At 44.7% G+C, this 26,404-nt stretch overlaps 1 protein-coding gene across 1 annotated transcript in view; it reads right to left on the bottom strand.

Annotated features, from left to right (window-relative positions):
* Positions 1–26,404, bottom strand: part of TRAPPC10 (trafficking protein particle complex subunit 10) — a 100,175-nt gene that overhangs the window by 53,105 nt on the left and 20,666 nt on the right. Inside the window, exons 2-7 of the mRNA XM_006137887.3 lie at positions 17,096–17,177; positions 16,328–16,463; positions 12,824–13,020; positions 6,017–6,212; positions 4,211–4,322; positions 2,831–3,078 (exon numbers count right to left, since the gene is read on the bottom strand). Of these exons, the coding sequence (XP_006137949.1) occupies positions 2,831–3,078; positions 4,211–4,322; positions 6,017–6,212; positions 12,824–13,020; positions 16,328–16,463; positions 17,096–17,177 (971 nt within the window). The remainder of the gene's footprint in view (positions 1–2,830; positions 3,079–4,210; positions 4,323–6,016; positions 6,213–12,823; positions 13,021–16,327; positions 16,464–17,095; positions 17,178–26,404) is intronic.

Below are 26,404 nucleotides of genomic sequence, written 5' to 3'. Positions count from 1 at the left end.
CAGCTCCCTTCTCTGTGTCCCAGGGCACTCTCAAACTTAGTGTTACACAATTGATGCCCATTCTCTTCAAAGCATTGTGAAACAATTAACCCTAATCAAAGTGAAACATTGTAACTATAACAGTAACTAACTCAGCACTCAGAGAGAGAATGTTTTAAAAAATGCCACCCAGAAACTTGTGACTTTTTGTAACTACAACTCTTGTATATGTAAAGTTATTATTATACAAAATACTGTATGTGAAACATTAATTAAGGAATGTATGTAAGAGAGAGTACTTGGACAATGAATGAATGGTTTTGAGAGGTGCCAGCCTGAGAATGCCGCATTAAAGGGCTGAAGAAGGCGTCAGGTGCCAGTGCAACCAAAAGGTGTCAAGTGGAGAAAACCAAATACTGGAGGTCCACCCTATGAGATCACTGACGCGCACCTGACAGCCACTCTGGACATCAGCATGATGCAGCAATTCCCATCGACTGGCATAGGAAGAAATTCCTATAAAGTTTGGACCAAAAGACTATGGAGTCAGAGTTCAAGGTTCTGCTGCCAGCCCACCAGGAGCTTCAGATGCGCATCTGATCAGGACTTCGCTCCCACTACCATCACTTGTGTACAGAATACCTGGCCAGTATTCTGTCACAAGCAACTTCCAGGCTGGTAACTATAACAAATACACAGAACCTGAATGAATGGATGAATGATTAAATTAATGGTTATATCTGTCTATCTGTGTGTGTGTGTGTGTGTGTGTGTGTGTGTGTGTAAGTAGTGACAGGAATAAGTAGCTAAACAACATTGTTTGCTTCTATCTTTTCTTTATTCTTTATTATTATCTTTACAATAAATGTGGCTTTTTGCCTTATCCCCCCTCATACGATCCTGCTTGCTTTTATTGGTACAACACGCAGCACATGGTCAGTGCCAGCCCCGGTCGTGCAGCGGTTAGGCGGCTCCATCCCCGGGTGCGCGCTGCGAGGGCTGTGCTGGCCCTGGTCTTGCGGCGTATGGGTGGCAACAGGCCAGGCGTGTGACACAGGGGCGGCGCCAGCCCTAGGCACTCAGCACATGGGAGGCCCCGCCACCGGGTGAGCAGCGCGAGGGCTGTGCTGGCCCCGAGCTTGCATCGTATGGCAGCGGCGACCCGGGTGCGTGGCATAGGGGCGGCGCCGGCCCCAGGCGCGCGGCACATGGGCAGCCCCGCCACTGGGCGCGCAGCACATGGGTGCTGCCAGCTCCTGAGTGTGTGGCACAGGCCCTGGCTCTGGGCATGCAGCGCATGGGCGGTGGCGGCCCCGCGCTCAGGCATGCAGGACATGGGCTGTTCCGACCTTGGGCGTGCAGTGTATAGGTGGCCCTACCCCTGGGTATGCAGCACAGTTGCGGTGCCAGCCCCGGGAGCATGGCACATGGGTGGCGCCAACTCCGGGCACGCAGCGTATGGGTGGCCTCGCCTCCAGGCTCATACATGGCCCCACCCCCATTGGAGACCACTGCAGTAGACGATACTCCTTCACATACACTCAGACACACCCACATCCAAAAAAGGTGTTATGAAGGGAGCTGACAGCTTTCCAGGCCGATTTCTTACACAGCTATATGTGTTACTTTATTTAAGTTAATTATAGGCTATAGATCATGACATAGGTAAAGAATTCAGGCAAGAAGCAAATGAATGACTCAGCTTCACAACTGAGGAATCTCTCTCCAACAAATCCTGTTACCAACTCTGTCCACATATCTCTATACAAGTGACACCATTATAGGGCCTAACCCCATCAATCACACCTTCAGGGGCTCATCCACCTGCACATCTACTAACATGATATATGCCATCAAGTGCCAGCAATGCCCCTCTGTCATGTATATTGGACAAAACAGATCATCTCTGCACCAAAGGATAAATGGTCAGACACCAGACATCAAGAAAGGTAGCATACAAAAACCAGTAAGAGAACACCTTCTTGGACACTCAGCAACAGACTTAAAAGTAGCCACCTTTTTACAAAACACTTGAAAACCAGAGGAGAGAGAGAAACAGCAGTTTTGCAATTCATCACAATCACATTAGGACTGAATAAGGACTTAGAATAATGCTTCTCTCACTAAATGGTTCTCTTGGTATTCACACCTCCCTGTCAACTGCTGGGAGGGAGCCACATCCACCCTGACTGAATTGGCCTCATTAACATTGGGCCTACTCTTGATAAGCAACTTCCTTCTTTTGATAGGAAAGTGAGGAAAGAGAGGTAGCTCCAAATCTCTGTGATTGCCACTCCATGCATCTGACAAAGTGGGTTTTATTGACAAAAGTTTATGCCTAAATAAATCCGTTAGACTTTAAGATGCTACAGAGCTCATCATTGTTTTTTTTAATCAGCTTCATAGTAAATGTATATTAGTTTTTTTGATAATGCTCAGAATATTTTATCAATACAATGCAATCATAATACTGCCTCCAGGAAATCAAATCTTTAAGCAGTCTCCAAATGTGTGGCTACCCAGCAAGAAAAATCCATGGGTAGCACATGCCAGCCAACTCAGGCTTGCGGGGCTCAGTCTGCAGAATTGTTTCACTGCTGAGCAGGTGTTTGGACTCTGGCTGGTGCTCCAGCTCTGGGACGCTCTCACCACACAGGTAATGAGCCTCACATGTAGGGATTTGTTTTAAAACTGTCACATGAATTGTGGCAATATTACAATTATCAACCTTCATAGCATTATATTGACAGCACACAGTGCTAAATGTGTCAGCAGTTAAACAACTGGACAGAAACCTATGTAATTATTAAAAGATATAAAACAAATAATGCATTATATTACATTAACTCACTTCTAGCAGCTTAAGCTCCTGCACACAGTTGTGAAGAAGCTCTAGAGCTCGCTGGGACACCTCCCACGGTCTCTGCAGGAAGATCAGCAATGTGCACTGGCGAGAAAACAGGTAACTGCGCAAATCTAATAGAGTGGCTTCTTGATTCTGAATCAGCTCTCGTTTCTCCATATCTATTGGTTTACGAAGAATCAATCCATTCCAGCTCCGCACTGGCTGGCAGAAAAAGGTCAACCAATTTGCTCCATCTAAGTAAACAAAGACAGTTATTATACAAATCCATGTTATAAATAAGACTTTTTTCAAGCCCACAATAATGTTGGGCAACTAACTCAACCATATCAACAGCCTATGGCACCCACACCTCCCATTACTTACTGTGGATACTTAAATGTAGGCTCCCAATTTCCAAAATGTTGACCTAAATGCCTGACAGCTGTAAGAATTGGTTTACAATGCATTTCTGAGTGATTAAAGTAAACCTAAGTGAAGTTAAAGTTACTCAGCTTTGTATCTGAGCATCCATTAATTACAATTCACCATAACAAGTGTCTCCCATGCTTATTGCATATCGGCCTCTCTCCCACTACTATGCTAAGTAACATGTTATGTGGTCCATATACCTTTGTATTTTTAGATCTACACTTAGTGATACCTGAGCACCTCATGCTGAATTATGAAATACCACGACATCTCAGACAAAAATGGCTTTCACATTACATGACACTTTCCAAAGAGGTGTGTATCCAGTAGTATTATCAAAATGAAATGAATTCTCAAGCCTCATGCTGCTTGTAGAAAGTAATTTATATTAAATATATGAAAAGAATTATATGCATATGCATCAACTAGGCATGGCATAACTGCAGTGTCTAGAATTCTTTACAATATCTAATTTGAAAGCCACATTTTAGTCAATGCCTCAGGCAGTCTGTAATCATGTGTGTTGTTTAAAAACAGTGTTAGAATCAACGGGAAACCTTCAAAATAGCATTATTTAATCGGGAAACCTTCAAAATAGCATTATTTAATGACTCGAAAGCAAGCTGTAGGAAAAAGCAGCAGCACCAGGGCCAAGTCAAGATATAGGTACTTTAAACCCATGCCTAGGGCCCCAGTTTTGTTTCATGGATGCAAACACGAACACATGACCAGAGTACAACTGTTGCCTGTCTCAATAAGGAGAGAGCATGAAACAGCTCCAAGTAGCACAAACTCTCTCATTCAACTTAATTGAAATCAGCTGCCATCCCAGGCAAGGGAATGGAAAAGCAATATAGTTTATGTTTAGGGACCCCTCTTACTTTAATCTGGTCCTGAGCAGAACAGAGTGAGTAACTAATCTGCTGCACATATTCACTTGCTGATTTAAATACTTACCACCAGCACCAAAGTTAACAACATACTGAGAGAACAATGCATCAAGCTCATCATACTGCACCAAGGCATCTTCAAACTGCTGCAGCATCTCAAAGACAAAGGCCAGTTCTTCCTTTTAACACAAAGGCAAAGAAAGGTACAAACTATCAAAAGGTGTTGTAGTCAATGTGGATTTTAAGAACTAACACACACAAAAGCACTTCTCCAATCTTGTCTCAAAGGACATCAATACGCAGGACAAGGTCATGTTACAACTATACTGCTCTAATTCCCCATGTGGATCCTCTTATTCCAGAACAAGAATGCCTTTTTCCAGGTTAGCCTATACTGCTTCCAAAGCTAAATGGGAAAAAAACTAAACTACAGTAAGACAATCCACATGGAAATTATAATGGTACAGTTATACTGGACCATTTTTTCCATACAGACAAGCCCTGACTCACTACAATAAAATATTTAGAACAAGCCTTAACTCTCAGGAAGCTCATGAAAACCCATCTCTTCAGAAAACACTGATGCACTTATAATTTATTCATTCTATCTGTATTAAGGAAACATTAATAGTAGCTCCAAAATTAAAAGTTGAATTTTAACCTCAAAAGTGAGGATTCAACATCTGTTCTGTTTGACAAATTCCACCTATTATCCCCCAAATAACAGCACTTACTGAGTTGAATAAATTTTCTGTGAATTTACAAGTAAATCTATTAATGAGTTTAAGGGTTAAAATTAAACAGTTTATTTAAGAAATTTAGCACTTCATGTCATTTCTCCTCCCATCCTGAACAGGGTTAACAAAATAATGCAAAGACTTTGAACTTCAGCATATGGTCGTATGACTATGAAGATATTTAGTATTTCTGGCTCCAGATTAAACTGAATTTATTTTTCTTCTCTTCCCCACTTGTCATGATAAGCAAAGTAAAGGCTTTAACACGTTTAGATTTTTTTTTAACTGATAAATTTGCTGCATTCAACATACTTGGATTCGGGATAATTACAACACCATTGTTATACTGTGTTTTACCCTAAATTATGGTATGTACTTTCACCCTTAACTCCACCTTAATGTGATCTTTCCTGTCCAACCACCTACTTTTGTATTACATAAGCAGAAGTGAGTCTCAAGAGGTAGTGAGACCAATCTAACAATGTAAAAATTCAGTACTATATGGCATGACACATGGGAGAGAAATACTTTAAGAGAAATATTATAATCAAATCAATCACTAATGTCATAATTTGAACGTGTGTTTTTTTCCTGTAAGTGTTTGAATGTTTATTAATAGTAAATCCCATACATTTAGAAACCATCCAAATCTGGAAATGTATCTGATACCAGGATTCTTTCCAGAGAATTACATTATTCCATTTTCAGGCATAAGACCAAGGTCCATTTATACTCTGATAATCTATGCAAAAGAATGCTTTAATTAATTAATAAATAAATACATAAATAAAGTACAGCATATTGATATATTATTTTAACTATAAGAGTTCATTTGCATAGCCTAAGTATATTTGAATTTTTAAGACACCTTTCACACAAAAGGCAAGGAAACAACTAATAAAATGCTTGTAAAAAAATATGTGCTCCCAAGTAATCCATAGCATAAGACGCAGAAGTCTGAACAGATCTTGCAGGTGAACATAGCAGGCCATAATAGTTAGAAGTGTTGCCATAATACTAATCTTCCTATCTTTTTAAAAGGAGAGTTTGATCTAAAAAGATACATCCAAAAGAAGAATGCTTTCGACAAAATAAAGGACTAATTTTTTTTTAAACTTCTTCTTTAGAGCCTATACCTGGACCATGAAATACTCGCAAAAACTCCATCCTGGCTCAGTCCTCTTCTCCCTCAAAGTTCTCATATCATCTTCAAACTTGCCTAGATTTTTGGTAAAAGACATGAGAAGCAGAGTCCTAAGTTTTGTCAGGAAGGCGTTCCAGGATTCCTGAGAACGGGAAGAATCTTTCAAGGGGTCAGACAGTACCACACATCTGTAAAGATATTGACAGAAATTTTGTGGGAATAAAAAGTAACATCCATACATAAAATAATCTTAACCCCTACAATTAAATACTATAAACAGTGTAAAATGGAAGGCATAAGGGAGCTCAGATTTCCATTCAATATCAATTCAAGAGTTTTATTAATAAGTAATGGTATGAGCTAAGGACACAGTCAATGAATGTAACATAGTAGTTTTAAAATTATAATGAATATTGAACAGCCTTGAGCATACTGTAGATAGAAAGGAAGCACTTAGACTCGGGAGGAAGGCTGAGAGGGTCCTGACACTGGTCAGGAGTGGCAGGATGATCTACCTTCCAAACATACACTTCTATCACAGGCTTAGAAAGAAATTTAAATCTGTGTTCCACAAGGCAGGAGAATTTAAAAAACAGGGACATTTTTAAATCAGTATGTATGTTTACATTTTTAACACAAAAAAAAGCTATGCTTGGAAAGATTGCTAGCAGAGCAATAGCTAAAGTCATTCCAAGAAAGTCATTTCTATGTAACAAAGAAGACACTATAAGTTCACATCTAGACCATCTGTCATGGGACAAGGCAAAAATATTCCTACAGTAGATTCTGTAAGGTTGTTGGGTTTCTTTTTTATTTCAAATGTTCCACATGGTGGGACTCCCACAGCTTCCCTTGTAGTCTGTGAAAGTCACTTGAGAACTCACATTCGGGACAGGCTTCGTCCTGTGATTTTCTAATTAATATTCAAAAAAGTAACAAACCCTTGCAGACAGAGACTATGTATTCATTACAGAGCTTTATCAGAAAAAGGTACGCAAAGTTCACTCCGAAAAAACAATCAGAAAAAGGTACGTAAATTGCGGAGGAGGCTTTTCCAAAATTTGGCCCGTTTACACTCGGCCAAATTTTGGAAGAGCCCTTCTTCCTCATAGGAGGAGGAAGACAGGGCTCCCAAAAGAGCGCATCTGCTCTTCCACTTTTTTTTGTGGAAGAGCAGACAAGTTCCCTAGATGCAGCTGAGTTCTTCCAGGATCCTGTATTCTAGACATAGCCAGAAGGAAATCCCCTTCCCAATTCAGAGTTCCCAATTATGGAAAACAAAGTTATTTTGCTATACAATTTTCAATCCAAGATAGACCATTTGAAATTGAACTACCTCGGCTTCATTTAATTCAGATTATTTGCCACCATAAATTTAAGAGGCCGATGGTATCCAAATACAAACAAGAAGCTGACAACATACTACATAGTCACACTGTCAACTTAGATTTACATCTCAGGAGTGTTCACACCTGATGTTGCAACGGAACATCTTGTCATTCATTCTTTACACAAAGATTCTTTGCTCTTAGTTAAAAAGTAAACTATGCTAAATTGATTTGAAATGGTGATTTCTCCAATCTCATTCCCCGCTTCCAAAACAGGAAAAGGTTGTGATAATCACTGTATTTTTCTTAAAATAACAAAAGCTTCGAAAATTGAATTTGATGCAGTACAGAGGGAAAAAAACATTTAACACTGGTAGGAAAGTAGTGGTTCAAACTACTGCCTTGTCTACACTAACTAGTTGGGAAGTGATGGATGTGGAGCACATGGCAGGGTCAGCTGGTGGCATGGAGAGTTAGGAGTCTTCCAATCTGGAGGGTCCTAGATAGTCTCAGCACATAGGATGCAGGAGAGGGGAGCTCTGGTAAAGTGCTCATTTTGCTTTGATACTGAACAGTGGAAGGCAACTGAGCTCTCATGTACTTTGTTATATGGTAGAGGTAGCATAAGGGAGAGAAACTAACAGAGCCTGTCCATCTATAGTGGGGCCATGGCAGAAAAAAGTTTAATGTACACAGGATGTCTCTGGAATCCTCCATAATGACCTCTAGGAAACATTCCTGTAGGCATTCTGCAATCCTCTGAAGGAAGTTCCTTGGGAAAATTGCTCTGTTTCTCCCTTTGCTGTTGGAACTTTTGCAGTCCCACTCTATTTTTGCAGGGACCAGAGCGACACACAGATAGGCATTACTCAAAGCCAGTCTGAAGACACATGCATGCAGGAGATGCATCCTTGCATTCTGAGTTACCCTTATTACCAAAGGTCAGGTCTATACCAAAGGTGAACGTTGAATCAAGGTGCACAACTCCAGTTAATTACATCTCTGGAGTTGAGGTACCTTGATCTAAGTTTTCCTGCCATCTCCACAGTGGGAGGCTTAGTCCTTGCAGGACCAAGAGTACCAGCCACTGACAAGGGCATCCTATGAGTTTGATAAGTGAGTCTTAACTAGACCCACTAAATCAAACTCAAATATTGATTGCAGCAGCATTGATCTTCCCTGGAGAAAAGATATGGCCTTCACCTGTAGAAAAGGGTACAAATATTCAGAATAGGCTCCCTAGATGCTTACAGTAACTACCTTCACAAACCACTTTTTGTCCCTTCCTGCCCTTTTCTCTCCTTCCCTGTAAACTCACCAAAACTGGGACTCTCAGCAACTTGTGCTAGTCAAAGGACAGCTAGAAAGGTGTGCATGTAATTTGTCATTCACAGCTGTGAGCACACAGAATACTGTCTTTAGTCATTGCCTTTTCTTGGCCTCCACACAAGCCCTTGAGACTATACTCCTGGACACAAGTGGAGTGCATCCATCAGATAAGGTGGCAACCCAGGAGGAGTAAGACACAACACAGTTTGTGAGGTGTTGCAGTCAACAGATACAGAAGAGTGAAACAATTGCAAGGAGGGAAATAATTAATGAAAGACTACGGTTGGATAGCCAGGAAAGGACACAGGGAGGAAGAGATAATAAAGCTCCTCAAGGAGCTGACAGATGTTCAAGTGCCTTGTCAGCCTCCAATCACAGCAAATGTGTATCCAGTTCTCTTCAACCACTACTGAACTCCAGTCCATGCCCTCCCCAAACGCCTCCAATGCATGCATATCTTTCAGAACCCTTGTAACAACACAGGCACTCCAGGGCTAAGGACTGGTTTCCCAATGAAAGCTGAAGTTATATCCAGCCATGAGAGTCCTAACTGTGAAACTGTTCTTTTTGTTATATCCCCTGTGACGGGGCGCCAGGCTCCGACGCAACGGAGGCCTCGGCCCCCCGCACTCTCCGACCCCCCGCGGGGCCAGAGTAAGCGGAAATTACAAAAAGGGAGCTCACCCGCAAAGAGGGGGATTCCTCCTGCCAACTCCAAGCGGGATCGCAACGCGCATACACCAGCTGGGCTGGGAGAGCTGGCTGTGCAGAGACACCGGATGACATCATCAGCCTGCGCCCCACAGGTAAGGGGGCGGGGCTAGGGTTGGAGGGGGATTCAAAAGGCCGGGACACCGGCCTGGAGGGAGGGAAGAAGGAGAGCCAGAATGAAAAGGAGAGGGGCCTGGGGGAAGAAGCCCACAGCAATGCGGGGGTGAACCAGCAAGCTGTGGGCGGAGTCTCCGCCTGAGGAGAACATCCTGGCAGGCAGGCAGGACCCCATGCCGGAACCTGGAGGGAGGTAGACCCCGGATTATGTCCAGCACCAACAAGGGACTAGCCGGAAGGTGGATTGAGCCGTCGGGCAACGGGGAGGAGCACTCAGAGGACAGGACGGTCTGAGACTTTGAATTAAAGAGTACAGGGGGAGAGGGGTGATTTTGGGGTAGGCGACCCCGATGATGAATGGGTTGTAAGCCTGAGGGGAAGCCTGAACCCTGATATCCCCGTTCTACAATTTTTGGTTTATGCGGTTATTAAACGTGAGTCTTAATTTGTGACATGCATACACAAAACACACAATTATTCTGGAATAAGGTGTCGGCGGGGTTTCCAAGGATAACTATGGACATTTACAGATACCCTATTGGAATGCTCTGCTCTGGAAAGAAAGTCTCAGTGTGCAGCTTTCTGAATAGCCCAGTGTCTTGTAGCGGGTTCAACTCACTTTCCGCACAGCTCCTTCCCTCAGGGTGGCTCCGACTCTTTTGGGTGAGGTGTTCTCTTCCGGGCACTGCCCTCCGGCAGTGACCACTCTGATCTTGGTCTGAGCCTCCTTCCGGGGGGGGAGGGGGTGTCATTGTTCTTCCTCCACTCCTCCTGCAGAGTCCTCCCTACTCCCTAGGACCCCCAGTTTTTCTCCCACTCTGCCTGCCCAATTGCCTCCTGCAACCCTGCCTTGCAGACTTATGGCCTGGGGCTTCCCTGGCTCAAACTCCCCCAGACAGTCCAGTATTTTTGCCTCCTGTCTAGAGGAAAAAAATTCAGAGATATTGGACACCTAAAATGTCTGGTACTTTGTGACTTTTCCCCGGCCGGGAGGCGAAAATGCCAGGCACCTAGCAACCCTATAAACACTCAGCGCCCGGCCTCTCCCTCCCCCACCAGCTCCCAACACCCCCAGCCCCCATGCTTACCTGGTTCTGCAAGGCTGCAGGGGAAGATGGCTGCCAACCAAGGGGAAGCCCTGGGTCTTAGTGCTCAACCACTCCCCTGTTCTTATCACTACATGCACTCTTAAAGGGGACATACTGTTTTATTTTAATTCCCCCCGCCCCAACAACTTTGGTCCCCCTTTTTCCTGCACCAGAATTTTTTCCCTGTGTTTTTTTTGGAGGGGGGGGGTTCAGTATTTTTGTTTCAACCATCTGACAACCCTACTCCTTGCAGCCTGGCCTTTTAGGGCTGCTTCCATGTGAGCCCTGCCCTCCATGACTGTCTCCTTGCAGCCCAGGGCCTCAGACCGGGTAGCCTGGGTTTGCTACGCCGAAGCCTCCCCCATTTCAGGCAGGTCTCTCCTCCTCCTCCCAGGAGCTGCTCTATATGGCCTCCAGCCAGGCCCTCGTTAGCTGCCGCAGCTGGGCTTCCTCCTGACTCTAGGTCTCAATTTCTTAAAGGGCCAGTACAGAGCAACACCCTGCCAATCTGAAAAATGCTTGCACATGCACCTTCCCAGACCACTCTGCAGTGATGTCAAACAGTCAACCCTGGTGAACAACCAGCGCTTGCAAGACCATGGAGAAATAGTTTTTTTCAGTTCATATACACTGTCATAAGATGGTCTGAGGCCAAAATAGGGATATATCAGCCCCTTATAGCTAGAGAATCTCATGCTTCAAAGTCATCGGTTATTTCCTAGACATTAGTGATTCTCATAGTCCTTCAAAGTAGGAGGCAATTAATGGCCCTGCACACTTGCATCACTGCAGCCTACACAATGGACTTTCTAACTCCAAACTCATTTGCAACTGACTGGTAGCAGTTTGAAGTTGCCAGATTTCACACAGTGATTGCACACTTTTTCAGTGAGGACAGCTCTCATTCTGTGCCAGGGTGAGCGCTACACAGGAAGGTGGCTTTGTGCATACCGAAGTTCTGCAACCACTCCGTCATCCCATACATTAATAACAATAAACGGTCTGGTAGCACTTTATAGACTAACAAAACATGTAGATGATATCATGAGCTTCCGGGGGCACAGCCCACTTCAGATGACCAGTCAGATGAAGGGTCATTAGCTGTGCCCACGAAAGCTCATACCACCATCTACATGTTTTATTTAGTCTATAAAGTGCCACCAGATCATTTGTTGTTTTTTAAGTTTATCCTGTACAGACCAACGCAACTACCCCCTGAAGCTTCATTTATCACAATGCGATCCCACCACTCAGCGTTTGTGTCTAGAGTCCAGTACTGATGGTCCACCATGGCAAGCTGGTCCATGAGCAGCACCAATAATTTTGAATTATGTTTCCACAGCAGACAGATGGGCAGGCATTGGCGACTGACTGTTTTGCAGCTCGTGAAATACTGCAAGAGCAGCCACATTGTGTTCATGATCAAACTGTTCTACAGCTCAGAAATTATGCTGTCAGGTAGAGATGGTGGATGCAGTTTATACAGGCTGTTGAAAAAACAGTAAAGAATGAAGTAGAAAGCCCATGGAATGAAGGGACAAGAAGTACTTCATCCTGTAATGGCAAGCATGGTGAACCGTCATCTGTTCCCAAAACTCTAGGTGGCAGGGGGTGGAAAGACAGCTATCCCTGACGCAATGGTTAGTGTCGATGCAAGAACAATGACTCTGCATGTGCTTCACCAATGTCATTAAAGGGACTTATGATCAGCGATAAAATTTAAGTCGACCTAATTCTGTAGTGTAGACATGGCTTAAGATTTAACTCTTGTGCTTCTCCGCTGGCGGTGGGTTTACATAAATCTTGGAAAAACAAAGATTTGAAGTTCTGAAAATTGATTTTGGTTACTTCATTCATTCTGAATCTGCATCTACAAAAAAAAGTTTGCTTTCATATGCTTAAAGCCTTTTACCTTTTGTGGAAGAGGAGAACAGCCCAAATTTAACTGTAGCCCTTACAGAAATTTTATTATTTTTAATCCCAAACAGCTACTAATTCCGAGTTGGGTCAGGTCGAGTCGGCCAAGTCCCAGGTGGCCCAGGGGCAGGCGTGATAAGGGGCCTCCTCGCAGTAAGTCAGCAAATCTTTTTCTCCATTGCTACATATTTTGAGAAAGTGTATACATTTTACCAAAACCATGCACTTACTGTTAGTCATCAGGGAAGTTACTATTCTTTGAAGTGAGAACCTGGATCTATTAAAACAATATTTCCAAAAAGTCCTTACCTGTCGCTCTGCTTGTTACAGAAGTCATTTCTTATTTTATCTACTATAGATGTTCGGGGAAGGATGTTCGTTTTGTTCTTTTTTTTTGCATCACTCTCAACCACCACAATTAGCCAATCCACAGAGCTGTGAACCTTCAGAACGTTCTGCCACTTGGTGATGTCATCCTTTACTGTAGCTTTGTACACTTCTGTGTCCTGCGATTATAAGTAATCAATTAGCAAATAAAAATGACAATCTGGAAAAATGTTAAAGGCTTTTTTTTTTAAATAAATGAAAAAAATTAACATCAAAATTGAATCAGTGACATATTATTAAAAAGGGAAACAAGAACAAAGTCGAGGTAAGATTTTATTCTTTTAATTGCTTACTTGATTAGACTATTGAAAACAAAAAAAAGTCAAATTTACCCTGAACATCTCCTTGAAATTTAGAACTCAACTCAACTAAGAAAAATGAAACTAGACTGATTACTTTCATTTTCTGATTCTTTTACACCAACAGTGCTGTGGCATTTAGGTTTTTGAACACTACAGGCAGTCCCCGAGTTACGCGGATCCGACTTATGTCGGATCCGCAGTTACAAACAGGGCTTTTCTCGCCCCGGAGGACGGGAGCGGCGGGACGCCCAGATGCGCCGCGGTCCGCCGCCCCCGTCCTCCGGGGTGAGAAAAGCTGCTCCTCGTCTGCTGGTCTGCAGGGAGACGGGGAGCAAAGCTTTGGAGAACGCCCGCAGCGGGACAGCCTGGACTGTCCCGCTGCCCGCGTGCTCTGCAGCTTTGCTCCGCGTCTCCCAGGTCAGCAGACCAGGGAGACAGAGCAAAGCCGTGGAGGACTTGGGCGGTCCCACCACCCCCGTCTCCCTGGTCTGCTGGGGGGGGAGGGGGGTGCAGCTAGCGCCGCCCCCCCCCCCCCCCCCCTCGCCCAGCAGACCAGGCTTTTCTTGCCTACCCCTGGGGTAGAGCAGCTGGGGGCTGCTGGGTTGGTCCTGCAACGCCGCTCCGGACCAACCCGGCAGCACCCCAGCTGCTCTGCCCCAGACATCCTGATTCAGCCGCTGCTGGTCAGTTTCAGCAGCGGCTGAATCAGGACGCCTGGGGCAGAGCAGCTGGGGTGCTGCTGGGTTGCTCCAATAGCGCCGAGGACCCGCGCTACTGGAGCAACCCAGCAGCACCCCAGCTGCTCTGCCCCAGGCGTGCCCAAGTCAGCCGCTGCTGAAACTGACCACCGGCTGACTACAGGAAGCCCGAGGCAGAGTTGCTCTGCCCCAGGCTTCCTGGAATCAGCCGCTGATCAGTTTCAGCAGCAGCTGACTTGGGGACGCCTGCGTTTCTTAAGTTGAATCTGTATGTAAGTCAGAACTGGCGTCCAGATTCAGCCGCGGTTGAAACTGATCAGTTGCAGCAGCGGCTGACGCCAGTTCCAACTTACATACAGATTCAACTTAAGAACAAACCTACAGTCCCTATCTTGTACGTAACCCGAGGACTGCCTGTACTAGAAAGTTTATAGGTTGTTAGTATCTTCAGTGACTTTACATTTAAACCATTGAAATAATTTTCTGCAATTTTCTTTCTACAGATCAACTATGAATATGTTGCTATGAATATTCACAATGCAAAGCTGTGTTAGGTTAGTTAAGATTGGTCACAAATCAGCAGCTTAGTCTTTTTATAGTATGAGCGTTTTTCCTGTAACGAGGTTAACTTCCAGTGAAGGAGACATTGCAGATAAGCAAGATTAAGGCGTTTCAAATATTCTCCATTTTGGATCACTAACCTTTGTCTAACACATGATTCTTCTAGCACATGAGCTTCCGATTTACTGGCTGCATGAATTCTCCCATTTTCATAATGGGACATGGATACATTGTGTTGCTGCTAAAGACATTGTGAGATCCTTGTGAAGTTTAGTTTCCACTATGCCAAAGGTCTCAGAAGAGGTTTTTGGAAATCCTATCCTTACTGCTGTAAATATAATTTACAGTTCAAATGCGCAAGTGGGCAATAGGGATGTGATAGTGTAGTCAATTAACCAATACGCAAAAGCTTATCTGTTAATGCTATAGACATGAATTTTCTATCCCCTGGCCAGTAAGTTTTTTTTAGCAGGTTGACCAGCAACCCAGCTCAGTCCTGGCTCACACTGGGTTTGGGACTACGCCAGCTGCACTGGAAGTGTATTAGGAGCCAGGTGGGCAGGCATCCTGGCTCAGTTCTGGCTCTCACCAGGTCCAGGAGCTCAGCCCCCGCCCCAGCCCCAGACAGGGGCTGCTGCCACCCTATGCTTCTACCTCTATCAGAGGCAGCAGCACAGAGACATGTCCATGAGAGGAGCTAGTTTTTAAACTGGCTTCTCTCTCAGACCAACTCCTTACCTGGGACTAATACCTCGGATACAGGGGGCTCCTCAAGAGTAGGGCTGGAGCACAATGACTGCCGACCCCTCCCCCCAGGGACTATCGAATTGTCAAGTAACCAATAAGAATTCATGAGGTTAATCAACTATTCAACTAATCGATATTTAACATCCCTTGTGGGCAAGTTAATATTTACTTTTCATGAGCACTTCAAGAATGATTTGATTATTCGAACTGTCGCGGAAGGTAAACAAAAGAAGTTTTGTATGGGGACAGCAGTGAAGTAAAAAAGCTACAAGTAGAAACTTGCAGGATTTTTGGTGTTATTCACCCACCTCTAGTGTTTACTAAAACTGTCACTAAGTCATTAGCTACTGTCTCCTTCAAACCAATCTACTAATATGACTGTTCCCAAAACAGACTTCCAGGGTGCTCCGCATTAAACTGTGCAGTCATGCATGTTGCCCTGCAGTAAGACTTGGGTGTTGCTTAATTACTTTTTAGTCCATACCATAAAACATGGTCAATATTAGTTACTTAGTATTGTAGATTTTATAAAAAGCTTTAAAGTCTTGTAATCACCTTACCTTTATTGTTGTTAACTTTTCAAGTAACTTTAGATGGTTAGCACAGGATTTTTCCTTTATTTAGTCCACATCAATACTTGCAAGCATTGATTTTACCATCCTTACTTTCTGATTCCCACTATCAGGAGCCATAATTCCCAGATCTCCTTAACTTCCTACTTTAGCAAAGACAGATCTGCACATCCGTGATTTCCTAGTCTACTAGTTTTAGTACACTGCATAACATTTTACACCTCATCTTCCATCAAATTACACATGTTGATTACCCTAGTGATATAATGCACTTGAGAAACTTAAGTTGCCCTAAAGCTTCATCTTACTTAAGTCCCATCTGGCAACATCAAACCTGTCTTATATTAACACTGTACAATTCCCACTCACCCCCATTAGTGACCCTAGAGGTAACCAATGTGATCAACAGGAGTAAGGGGATAGGATACTGTATCAGCAGGTCCCAATTACCAACCTGGGATAAGCTAGAGATTATTTTACCTTCAGTCCCACTTATATACCTTACTACATGCATGGCTCCCATTTAATATTTTTCATAATACTTACACAACATTCTGTCCAATAAATATGAAGAAAGGGAAAAGTCAGGAGAGCCTTGTTCCCTTCTTTGGGTAAGAGCTCCTCTTTAAATTGAACAAAATTAGATTCAAGATGAATCATCTTCGGAGCACGTCCATAAGACCTATACAGAATTTTTTTTTTAATTAAAATTGGAAATTAATATAAGCAGTAAAACTATAAAAACAGAAATGACAGGCAAACATTTATTTAAAATATAGCTTTAAAAAACAACTCACAAAACTTATCTATGTTCTCTGTGGCTTGATTTGTATGAACTCAAAAAATAATAACCTGTTTTCTCTTAAAATAAGATATTCAGTTTTCAAGGAGAAGGGCTGGAAATTTTCCAGCTTTTATTTTAAAAAGAGAATCTTTTACATGTACTAGTGTTCCTCCAAAATTAGAGGAGGCCTTTGGCTGTGGGATTCACAGGGTTCAAAGTCTGTTCTTAAGTCTTTCCCATTAAAGCAAGAACCAGGCTTATCTTCAGAGCATGGCAACCTGCAAGGCGGAAAAAAACTAATCTTTACTGCTGCCAATCTCTCTGAAAATTAGCTTGGGCTAAATGCAGGAACATCCATCTCCGTGCCCAACATCCTGAATTCAGTGATGACTGGCTCTGAAAACCAGGCATCTTTCCTTCTGTTCATCTTTTAAACTCAACACAAATCACTGCACAGTGTCAAATCAACTGCATTTTTCTAAACCCAACAACATGTAAAATAGAGCAATACTGCAGGAAAAATATTCTACCTTCTCCATTCCATGGGTTCTTTTGGAAGCTGCTGAGAAAGCATGGGATATACAGAAGTGAATAAATTCTGATCTCCAGCACCTACAATTAAAAAGAGAGCCGTATTTTAAAAAGGTCCTTTTAAAAAAATATATGTATTAGTCTACGGGCTTTTAAAAAGGTCTACAGGCTAGACTAATACAGCAGTATTATCCTTGCATGCTAGGTCTTTAAGAGACTGATTTTCATACTGCATGCAAGGATAATACTGCTGTACAGAAAATGCTTTACAAATAACATCTTAATAGAATCTCTCTACAAAACACCATTGATATAGCTATTCCAATTTCACAGAAGTTGCAAGAAACTCTGCTACAGCCAATGTCATATGTTTAAAGCAGTGGTTCTTAAACCGCAGTCCATAGACCACTAGTGGTCTGTGGCTGCCTTCCAGATGGTCTGTGGTGGGAGCTCATCCACCCCTTTTACTCCCCTCACGAGGAGCCTGCACTGCCACTGCAGCCTTGTGGTCGGCAGAGCCACGAGGCCACAGCACCAGCTACAGCCAGCAAGCAAACTTACCCCCCTCCCCCCACGCAGGCCATGGAGCTACATGTGGAGGAGTGTCGCCACCATGGTAAGAGCAGTGCATCCTTCAGTTGGTCCCACGGAGCAGGGAGCAGGTTGGGCAGGCTCTCGCAGTGAATGAGCAGCCAACGCCTCCCCCTCAACATGTTGGACTGCACAAGACCCAGTAGCCGTGGGAGGATGCGAGGCTGAGGACCCTGCACACACATGCAGCAGGTGAGGTTTTGGGGCCCTTCGGGGGTTTGCACCCACAGGGGCTTGGTCTGGAGGGAAAGTTCCATGGCCTGGACACCTGGTGGGACCCCACCCCTTGCCCTGCTGTGCCACGCCCAGACTCCCTGCCCCTCCATTTCCCTGGAACAACCCCTCCAGCCACCTTGACCCCAGGCCTATTCCTAAGGGCACCCTGCCCCCCCATCTCCTTGAACCCCCTCAGCCACACTGCTCCCCCATCAGCACGCCTTTCTGGCCAGACAGCCTGCTTTTGCACCCTTCCTTGCCCCAAACCAGGCCAGACACCTACCCCCAACCCTGCTCCTACATCCACAGTTGCTCCTTACATCCTCCCTTGCTCCTGCTCACTCCCTCTGGCAAGACACCCTACTCCCAGCCTTCTTCTGCACCCCACCTCCCTTACAGATCCTGCACCCTATCCTTATACTACTCAATGGCAGCCCTGTCCTGCACACTGAACCTCTCATTTTTGTCCCCAACCCAGAGCCTAAGTGGTCCATAAAATCCACTAACTCCGGAACCCCAGAAAGGAAAATCTGGCCTATGGAAAGCCCTGAACCTTAGTCTTCCCTGTCTCTTTCCTTTCCCCTTGCCCCATGGGGCTGGAATGCCAGAGGAGTGAGGTGTCTCAGTTGGGGTCCACATCTGTGAGGGTTGAAGGATTTTGTTGGAGTTTTGCTTTTCACTTGTGTGGTCCCCAATTGATTTTTCTGCAGGTCGGTGACCCATGACCAAAAAAAAAAAAAAAAAAAAAAGGTTCCCCACACCTGCCATAAAGAAAGAAAACATTCAAACCTTGTGTGTTGGACATAAATTAATATTTTACTTTATTTAAAATGAAGTTTGATAAACTAACATGAGAAAGGTAAAGCACTTCATCTATTTAATAAATTAAACTAGTCTCCCTTGCTCCAGCACTAGCAAAATGGCTCGGGTGAAATTATGTAATGGACTGTGAGTTTCCATTAGCAACTGGTGGTCCGCATAAAGTTTTACATTGCGCCAGGTGGTCCATGGGTCAAAAAGCTTGAGAATCACTGGTTTAAAGAAAAAAAAAAAGCCAGCATCCAAAAACATCAACCAGCTTACAAAAGGCATATCAGATACCAAATCCACGGTCTTATGAAACAAGATAAACAGAAAACATTTACAATCCAGCACAGAAAACAGTAAAGGATTTTCAGAAAAGTAACAGTAGCTAGCTGATATTTACGAACTTGGCAACAAGAGGTAGTATGAAATCATCCATACCATTAAGCCTCTTTTTAAAAAAATGTTTAAGTTAAGCAAACAAATCCCTTAGTTTTAGAACAATTTTAAGTATTACAAAAACAGGAAAGACTATATCCCTTATTTCAATACTCCTTAAGTTACATTCCAAATAAATAAATAAATAAATAAATAAAAAAGTTCACATCCTATAAACTTCAAACCTCAAGAACAGAAGTTTACTTTCAAGCAACTTTATCTTCTAATTACTACATATTAATTTTGCTTGCTTTTAAAATAGCGCATGAGTCAGCTATTGATTTTTTCCATTCAGTACATTGTTCTTTCAATCATTTAAGCACCACCCCTCCATTAAAATGGCATCAATATTGCAGGTCAGAGTAGATTCAAATTGTATATTTGATATAAGAGACTAAATTTAATCAATAATGAACACAATTTGAATTACAGTACCTACCAGATTGAAATTTTAATGGGTCAAATTTTAGACCTATAAAACCAAACAAGATGATCCAAAATCTACAACATAATGAAAAAAGCCTGATGTAGTTAAGGTTGGGGATAATGTCATTCCAAAGCATCATAAGCTGAATTAATGAAGGAATGGACTTGTAAGTGTTGGCGGATTCTTTGCCTCTCAACTTGAACGATCACTACTAAGCATATAGTACAACCTCATCCTGTAAAGGAGTTTTCTTTCTTCTCAGTTCACGCTAACACTTACATATCCAGCCTTTCCTTATTTTGCCTTAACGCCTAGGAACTTGAGAACCAGTCATCTTTTAATTTGGTTCATAAATCACATTTTGGATTGATAACATAGCTCAGAACATATGTTTCTTAGTTTAGTTTTTTAGTAAAGAGTAAGGAACCATCAGTCACCACCACCTAAAGTACCAAAAGGAGGAAAAGTAATTTGTGTTCTGCACCTAAATAGGGGATTTGGATATTTTTCGTTTCTACCAAAAATGTGCAACAAGTGTTATTTGGGGGGGGGGGAAGAGAACAGTAGGCCAAAAAAATATATATCATACTAACGCACTTGAATTTGTTCATATTTTTATTGAAAAAACTGGTGCTTATGAAGATCTCAACTAGCATTAACTCATCTTTATAAATGCACTGAGATATATTGGCTGTTTAGTTATATTTAGTTTCAGATTTCACATTATAAAACATTTTGATACCAAAAGTTTGATTCTGAGTTCTATCTTTAATATAAGAATGACAGTACAGAGTAGATATCCTGCTTCTGTGCTCCACTGGCAGTAGTGTAGAACAGTCATGTTCAACCTTTTTTTCATTTGCAGACCCCTAAACATTACAAAAGGAGGTGCAAACTCCTTTAGAAATCTTAGACAGTTTAAGTGTACTAATAAAACGTGCAGACAAATATTGGGATAGAGCCAACAGAAGGGAAAGATCAGACAATCTTACAAGATGATCTGTATGACCTTGTAAACTGGAACAACAGAAGTAAGATGAAATATAAAGCAAAGTACAAGGTATTTTATTTAACAATAAGAATTATTTTTGTAAGCTGGGACCTGTCAGTTGGAAGTGACAAAGACAGACAGACCTGGGGGTGTTGGTTGATCAGAGACACAGCTGTGAAAAGGGCTAATGCAGTTCTAGGATGCATGAAGTGAGGTATTTCCAGTAGAGATATAGAAGTTAGTGCTATAGTAGAATGCACTGGTCAGACATCAAAAATACTGTGTGTAGTTCTGGTCTCCCATCTTTAAGAAAGATGCATTCAAAATGTAACAAATGCAGAGAACCAAGGAATGAAAAATCTACCTTAGAGGAGACTCAAAAGAGCAAGGTTTTTTTAACGTAACCAATAGAAGGCTGAAGAGAGATATGATTGCGCTGATTACATCAGAGAGATAAAGAACTCCTCTCCCCTCCCTGATAAGTAAGAATGTGGACACAAGAACAAATAGATATAAACTGGCCATCAAAAAGTTTAGGCTTGAAATTCTATGAAGGTTTGTAATCGAAGAAGTGATGTTTCGGAACACCCTCCCAAGGGGAGCAGTGAGAAAAAAAAAGAAAAAAAAAAAAAAAACACACCACACAAACCTAACCGGCTTCAAGACTGAGCTTGATAAATTTACTAAGGGGTAGTATAATGAGACTGCCTGCAAGGGCATGTAGCTGATCTGTGACTACTAGCAGCAAACATCTCCAAAGTCCAGTAATGGGATACTAGATGTAGAAAGCTCTAAGCTACTACAGAGAATTCTTTCCCAGATATCAGGCTGATGGGTCTTGCCCACATGCTCAAGATCTAATTGATCATTATATTTGAGGTCAGGAAAGATTTTCCCCAATCCAAGTCAAATTGGCAGAGACCCTAGGGATTTTTCATCTTCCTTTCAGAGTGTGGCACTGGTCACTTGCAGGCTTAAACTAGTGTAAAATGTGAGTTCTCTGTAACCATCTCTGAACTAGGGATGTGAGTACTTGACTAATAGATAAGCCTAAGCTTACCGGTTAGTCTAGTCCAGTGTTTCTCAACCAGTTGTATGAGTACCCTTGGGGTACTCAAGGGAAGTCTGGGGCAGTGGGTACATTTAAAACTTTTTTTTTTTTTTTTTTAAAGGGAGGGTACTTTATAAAAAAAGGTTGAGAAACACTGGTCTAATCGACTACTCATTCCCCCTTCCCCCTCTGTATAATTTCAGCGGGGGGGGGGGGGGGGGGGAGTAGGAGCCAGTACTTGGGGGAGCCAGCTTAAAAGCTGGTTCCCCACAGCACCATCTGTGCTGCTGCCTTCCTCCCCACCCCCTGCGCTGCTGCCTCTGGAACCCCCCCATGGACAGGGGCTGCTGCAATGAAGCAGTCCCTGTCCTCGGTGACCTGGGCTGGCTACAGGCAAAGGCTGCTCCAGCCAGGCAGGCAGCCCACCTCAGTCCCAGCTCACACCAGGTCCAAGACCTAACCCTGCTGTGGCTCTACAGGGGGGCTCTTAATACATTTTAAATGCAGAGCTGCAGTGGGGATAGGTCCCAGATCTGGCATGAGCCAAGACTGAGCCAGGCTGCCTTCCCTTATTGACTAATCGTGTAGTTGATAAAAATTCTATCCACTACACAAATAGCGAATTACCTCATTCTAACATCTCTACTCAACCATGATTGAAGGACTTCATTAAGTCAACCAGAGATTGCCAGGGGGAGGGGTGGGGAGTAGGGGAGTCTATTACAGTGGGTGGATGAGGCTCTGTGGCTTGTAATATGGAGGAGGTTAGACATGATAGTCAATTCTAACATAAAAGTCTTTGAGGGTCCACAGACCACAGGTTGAAAACTACTGTCATAACATGATTAAGTAATCAGAAAATCTTCCACAGTATGGCCTTGCAAGTGATAGGTGCTGCTCTTTCAGTACAGGCAGTCCCCGGGTTACGTACAAGATAGGGACTGTAGGTTTGTTCTTAAGTTGAATCTGTATGTAAGTCGGAACTGGCGTCCAGATTCAGACACTGCTGAAACTGACCGCCAGTTCTGACTTACATACAGAATCAACTTAAGAACCCCAGGCGTCCCCAAGTCAGCTGCTGCTGAAACTGATCAGCAGCTGATTCCAGGAAGCCCGGGGCAGAGCAACTCTGCCTGGGGCTTCCTGTAGTCAGCGCTGGTCAGTTTCAGCAGAAGCTGACTTGGGGACGCCTGGGGCAGAGCAGCTGGGGTGCTGCTGGGTTGCTCCAGTAGCGCCGCTCCTGGGTGCTACTGGACCAACCTAGCAGCACCCCATCTGCTCTGCCCCAGGCGTCCTGATTCAGCCGCTGCTGAAACTGACCAGCAGCGGCTGAATCAGGACCTGGGGCAGAGCAGCTGGGGTGCTGCCGGGTTGGTCCAGTAGTGCCCAGAGCGGGCGCTGCAGGACCAATCGGCAGCGCCCCAGCTGCTCTGCCCCAGAGTCCAAAACAAAAGTCTGGTCTGCTGGGGGGGGGAGGAGCACACTAGCTGCGCCCCCCCCTCCCCAGCAGACCAGGGACACGGGGAGCAGAGCCTCTGAGGCTTTGCTCTGGCAAAGCCTCAGAGGGAGGGACCCCGCCACGGCTGCGGCTTCAGTCCGGGAGCCTGTGGTCTGCTGGGGACCGTCCCCAGCAGACCACAGGCTCCCGGACTGAAGCCGCAGCCGCTGGGGGGGTCCCGCACCTCTGAGGCTTTGCCAGAGCAAAGCCTCAGAGGCGCGGGGAACCGCCGCTGCTGCCGCTTCAATCTGGGTGCCTGTGGTCTGCTGGGGACCGTCCCCAGCAGACCACAGGCTCCCGGACTGAAGCCGCAGCCGCGGGGGGGTCCCGCGCCTCTGAGGCTTTGCTCTGGACGGTCCCCAGCAGACCACAGGCACCCAGATTGAAGCGGCAGCAGCGGTGGTTCCCCGCGCCTCTGAGGCTTTGCTCTGGCAAAGCCTCAGAAGCGCGGGAACCCACCCGGTGCCCCTGGTCTGCTGGAGACGGTCTCCAGCAGACCAGGGGCACCGGAGCAGCTTACGAACGGGGCTTTCTCGCCCCGATTTCCGGGGCGAGAAAGCCCCGTTCATAAGTGCGGATCCGACATAAGTCGGATCCGCGTAAGTCGGGGACTGCCTGTACATATTTTCCTTCCAACAATCTTTGCAAGAAACTAAAAAGGTATTGACAGAAATACCACCTTGTATTTGAAGGAAATAGGTCAGGGTGTCCAAATTAGGGATGTCAACATATAGACAACACGATTAACCAACAGGAGTGGGCTTATCAGTTAATCTTGTCAACTACACTCACTGTTCCCTCCTCCCCCAATGCCTCTGTACCAGAGGCTGTGGGGTCGGGGAAGAGCAGAAGCCAGTATCAGGAGCTGGCTTAAAAGCCAGTTCCCCACGAGGCCAGATCCACCTGCCTCCACTACACTTCTGCCTCTGATAAAGAGGCAGCAGTGTGGAGGATGAAGGGGGCAGGCAGGAGCTGATACACATGGGGAGCCAGCTTTCAAGCAGACCCATCTGCCTCCCCTTGCTGCCTCCTACAGAAGTAGCAGGGGGAGAGAGGGAAGGCAGGCGCCTTTGCTGGGGTGAGCTGGCTTAAAAGCCAGTTTTCCCAACACCAGCTCCATGTTGCCATCTGCCCTCCCCACCACAGCGCTGCCTCTATCAAAGGCAACAGCACAGGGTGGTGGGGGAAAAGGACTGCATCCCATGGAGCAGTCTCTCCTGTCGGGAGCTCAGACCCCTTTCCTCCTCCTCCCTGCCCAACAGCGGCTGCTACCACTCCACACTGCTGTCTCTGTATCAGAAGCAGCAGCACAAGGTGGCAGGAGGGAGCCAATCTGAGTGGGAAACTGGTTTTTAAACTGGCTCCCCTCACAGATCAGCTCCCACCTTCCACCAATGCTACTGCCTTGGATAGAGAGGCAGCAGCATAGAGTAACAGGGGGCTCCCCGGGTGTGGGCCCAGAATGCACTGGCTGCCAGCCCCACCCTCAGGGACTATCAAATAATTGTATAACCACTAAAATTTCATGCAGTTACATGATTATTCTATTACACAATATCAAACATCCCTAGTCCAAACTGTCTCTCAAGCTGCATGTGGCTATTGTACAACTGAAGTGCAATTCATGCAGCCCCCACATGTACCCTCTCCCCATTTTCCACCTACCAGACAATGTGGGCAAGTTCAGGGCTTCAGGCATGCAGCAGAGTGGTGGGGCATACCGCTTCAGTAGGAGCAGGGTTGAAGCCCTGAGATGCCCCACCCCATAGGAAAAAACCCTTAGCCACACAACCTTATCAGGCTGAAGCCCCAACCCCTGGCAGATATGCCCCAGCTCTCAAACTTCTGAAGACTCCTAAATGAAGTTTGGAGGGTCAGTATGTTTGGCCACTCCTTGAATAGACTGAACAATGAAAGAGATAAGGATGTTAAGTAACCATTAATCTGCTAATCAAGCAGTCAACAGAATTTCCATCAACTAGTCAATAGGCACTTCCGCATTCCTCCTTTGAAATGTACAAGAGCCCCCGCTGGGGGAGTAATGCAGAACTCTGCATGCAGCCCAGGGCCAGTGGGAAGTCCTCAGTACAGGCATTTCAGAGCAGCAATGCAGCATGGAGCTTGGGGTCAGTGGGGGACTCAGTCCCCCACTGACCCTGGATTCCATGCTGTGCTGCCAATTTGAAATGCTGTGCCAGAGTCCAGGATCAGCTGCCCCTTTTTCCAACAGATCCTGTATTCCTCAAAAAATGAGATTTACAGGATCTGTCAAAAAAGGGTTTATTTTTGACAGATCCGCGTCTAGACTGCCTTTTTTGGGGGGAGGGAAGGGCTTTCAAAAAACTCTGTTTCGAAAAAAGCAGCAGCCATGTTTATCATAATGAAGCGCGGGATAATTAAATCCCTGCTTCATTAGCAATTTCGACATGCTTGATTTGCATCCCTCTGTCGACAGAGGGATGCAATCTAGACGTAGCTATAGAGTGCATTACAATAATCCAATGGGGATGTGACAAGAGCATGAATCACCGTAGCCAAATGTCTCACACTTCGCCAAAGGATCAATGCCCACAAAACAGATATTAGACAGGATCACAAAGAAAACACAGTTTGCCATTTCAACCAGAAAGGACATTGTCTCAATGACTTAATTACCTGCATCCTGCTTCAGAAGCCTTTTAAATCTGCACTTGAAAGGGAATCCTCTGAACTGTCATTCATGCTAAAATTCGACACTACGTGGGGTGGGGGGGTCTCGACAAAGACTCTAGCTATCTTACCCATTACAAAGATAGCATCCCCAATTATCACCTCTAATACCATTAGCTCACAGACATTTACCTCTCCCCCCCCACCCCGCATCCTCCTCCTGTTCTGAAATTTGATTTGTCCTTTTCATGTGTGTTTTTTTTAATTGTATCCTTTGGTATATATGGTTGTGACTATTTTCTTCCACTATTTGATCTGAGGAAGTGGGTCTGGCCCACCAAAGCTCATCATCTAATAAACCATCTTGTTAGTCTTTAAAGTGCTACATAGTCCTGTATTTTGTTGTAGCCAAGTCGTTCTTATTCAGGAAGGGTCACAGCTGGCGGATCAGACGAACTGCCCAAAACATGTAGTTGATTATATTAACCAATAAGCCAATGCTTGTTGAATATGCACCCCCCGCTCCCTTCCTCCCACTGCCTCTGTCTCAGAGGCAGCAAAGGGGGAAGGGAGAGAAGCAGGAGCTTGGGCTGGAGGGAGCTAGCTTAAAAGCTGGTTCCAGCCAGCACCAGCTCTGCAGTAC

Source organism: Pelodiscus sinensis, chromosome 1 (genome assembly GCF_049634645.1).
Source record: "Pelodiscus sinensis isolate JC-2024 chromosome 1, ASM4963464v1, whole genome shotgun sequence".
Lineage (NCBI taxonomy): Eukaryota > Metazoa > Chordata > Testudines > Trionychidae > Pelodiscus > Pelodiscus sinensis.
Note: the sequence above shows the minus strand (reverse complement) of the source record. Positions and strands in the feature narration are given on the sequence as shown.